The 2,407-nt window shown below is 26.4% G+C and overlaps 1 protein-coding gene across 1 annotated transcript; it reads left to right on the forward strand.

Moving 5' to 3' along the window:
• Positions 1-50: 50 nt before the first annotated feature.
• Positions 51-1,928, forward strand: ENU1_215250 (hypothetical protein; the record flags this gene model as incomplete). Its single annotated transcript, XM_008862561.1, has 1 exon — positions 51-1,928. One exon carries the CDS (start codon positions 51-53, stop codon positions 1,926-1,928), a length of 1,878 nt encoding a protein of 625 aa, XP_008860783.1.
• Between the last annotated feature and the right edge of the window lie 479 nt (positions 1,929-2,407).

The raw sequence follows: 2,407 nt of genomic DNA on the forward strand, positions 1-2,407 counted from the left end.
AAAAAAAAAAAAGAAACTAAAAACAAAATCAAAAAATTTCAGTTCAAGTAATGTCAATTAATAGTAAATTTTCACCTGAAATTCCTGTAGATACTTTATTCCATTTTGCTGATGTTGATGGAGATGGTATGATTGGAGGATCTGATGCTTTATTTTTCTTTCAATATACCAAGTTACCCATGAACGTTTTATCAAAAATCTGGAGCTTATCGGTTCCACCCAAAAAACCTATGTATCTCTCTGAATTTGCTAAGGCACTGGTACTGATTTATTATGCACAACAAAACCAACCAATTTCAAATGAATTATTTACTAAACCACCACCTTACAACTCACCTATAATTGATATTCCTTTCTTCTTAAAAGAAGACCAAATTAAACAAGCTGATAATTTATTCACTTCACTAATTAATACCAATCATGTCACAATGACTAAAGACATTTTTGCTGAAAAAGTTTTAGTTCAATATAGTGGTATATTAACAATTGATGATATTATGAAAATTACAGCAAAAACAAATCCTAATGAACTTAATAGAAATGAATTTCTTTTAGCTTTGGCATTATTAAAAAATCAAAAAGCTGGGTTTGCAATTCCAAAAACAATTCCTTCTTATTTTAATACATATGTTAATACCTTTGAATACCACCCACCTCAGCATCCCTTACCAATTATTACCCCAACAGTTGGTTCTCCTGCTGTTGAAAAACCTACAGAACATAATTCATTACCACAAAAAGATTTACCAAAAATACCAACAAAAGCTGTCCCCCCACTTCCACAAAAAGTTATTTCTACAGAAAATGTGATAGGACATAAAGAAAGTATTAGTCTGCATTCAGAAGTATCAACAACTCAAAACTGCGAAGAAAAAAAAGAAGAAATGAAAACCCCAAAATCTTCTAAAGAAATTAAAGAGGAAAAGAAAAAAGCTGAAGAATTGAAAAAGGAAGAAGAAAAAAAGAAAAAAGAAGCATTGAAAGAAGAAGAACGTAAAAAGAAGGAAGAAAAGAAAAATAAAAAAAGTCAGAAAGAAATCAAAGAAGAACCACCTCATCCTATAGAACATTTGGAAGAAGGTAAAGATGAACAGGCAAGTAATGATAATGAAGGAATAAAAAAAGAAGATTCTAATACCAACCAAGAAATATTTAACACATTTTCATTTGACCAACCAGTCGAAAATAAAATACCAACTTCTATTGTAAAAAGTAAAAAAACAGAAGAGTCATTTAGTTTTGGTGATGGATTTAATTTTGATACAATAGAAAAGAGTGGTAGTAATCAAGAACAAACAGTCCCCAATCCAATTACTAGTCAAAAAACTCAACCACTTGAGCCTATTCCTAATACAAAACAAGAAGAAAAAGCATCTTCTGGAATTAATTTTGACATATTTTCATTTGATACTCCTGTCACAGTTAATAATATTCCGACTTCTGTTGTTAAATCAAGTAATTCTAATGTCTTTTCATTTGAAACAGAAACAACAAAAGACAAAGAAGAAGAACAAAAAAATCCAGAAATTGGTTTTGAAGAAATTAATAAGAAATTAGAAGAAATTAAAGAAGAAGAAGGACAATATAATAATGAAATTCAGGAAAAGATGAATCAAATTGAACAGCTTCAAAAAGACATTAAAGAATTAGAAATAAAGAAAAGAGAACTTACTAAAAAGAAACAAGAGCTTGAATCTAAGCTTGATAAAAATAAAACAATTAGAAAAGAAGAAAACGAACCAACTAAAGGAGTTCCAATTTCTGAACAAACTAAAGAAAGTATTTCTCCTGAAGAAGAAAAGAAAATGATGTTTGGTAAAAATTTTAATAAAAATGCCTATGGATTTAAAGGAAACCCTTTTGTGTTCCCAATTCCAAATGAAGAACCATCACTTCCATATTCGTCAATGTTTGAAGGTATCATTTAATTGACTGTTTCTAATTCATTTTAAATAGAAAGAAAAAATAAATACGATAAGGGGAAGTAGATTCTAATTCAATTTAATAAAATAAATATTAATAGTAAATACATTATAATAAACTATTTATTTATTTTTAGTAAAAGAAGTATATGTAATTTTCTTTCTTTTTTTATTATTCTCTTATAATATTTTATTATAATATTTTATTATATTTTTTCCAATTAAGTAAATTAGATAATTAAATGTTAATAAAACTCTCATTTATTCATTGATTAATGAATGCATTTGTTTTATTGTTTTTTCTTTCTTCTTTCTGTTTATCTCTTCTTTTTAATCTCTTCTTTTATTTTAATGAATTTCTTCTTTCTTTATTTCTTATTTTATGATGAATGAATATTTCATTATTATTATATTAGTGATTAATTCATTTATTATTAACATCATCGTTTATATCATTTTTCTTTTGTTATTATTCTTTCATATTA

This window comes from Entamoeba nuttalli (assembly GCF_000257125.1).
Source record: "Entamoeba nuttalli P19 unplaced genomic scaffold asmbl_10337, whole genome shotgun sequence".
Classification (NCBI taxonomy): Eukaryota; Evosea; order Mastigamoebida; family Endamoebidae; genus Entamoeba; species Entamoeba nuttalli.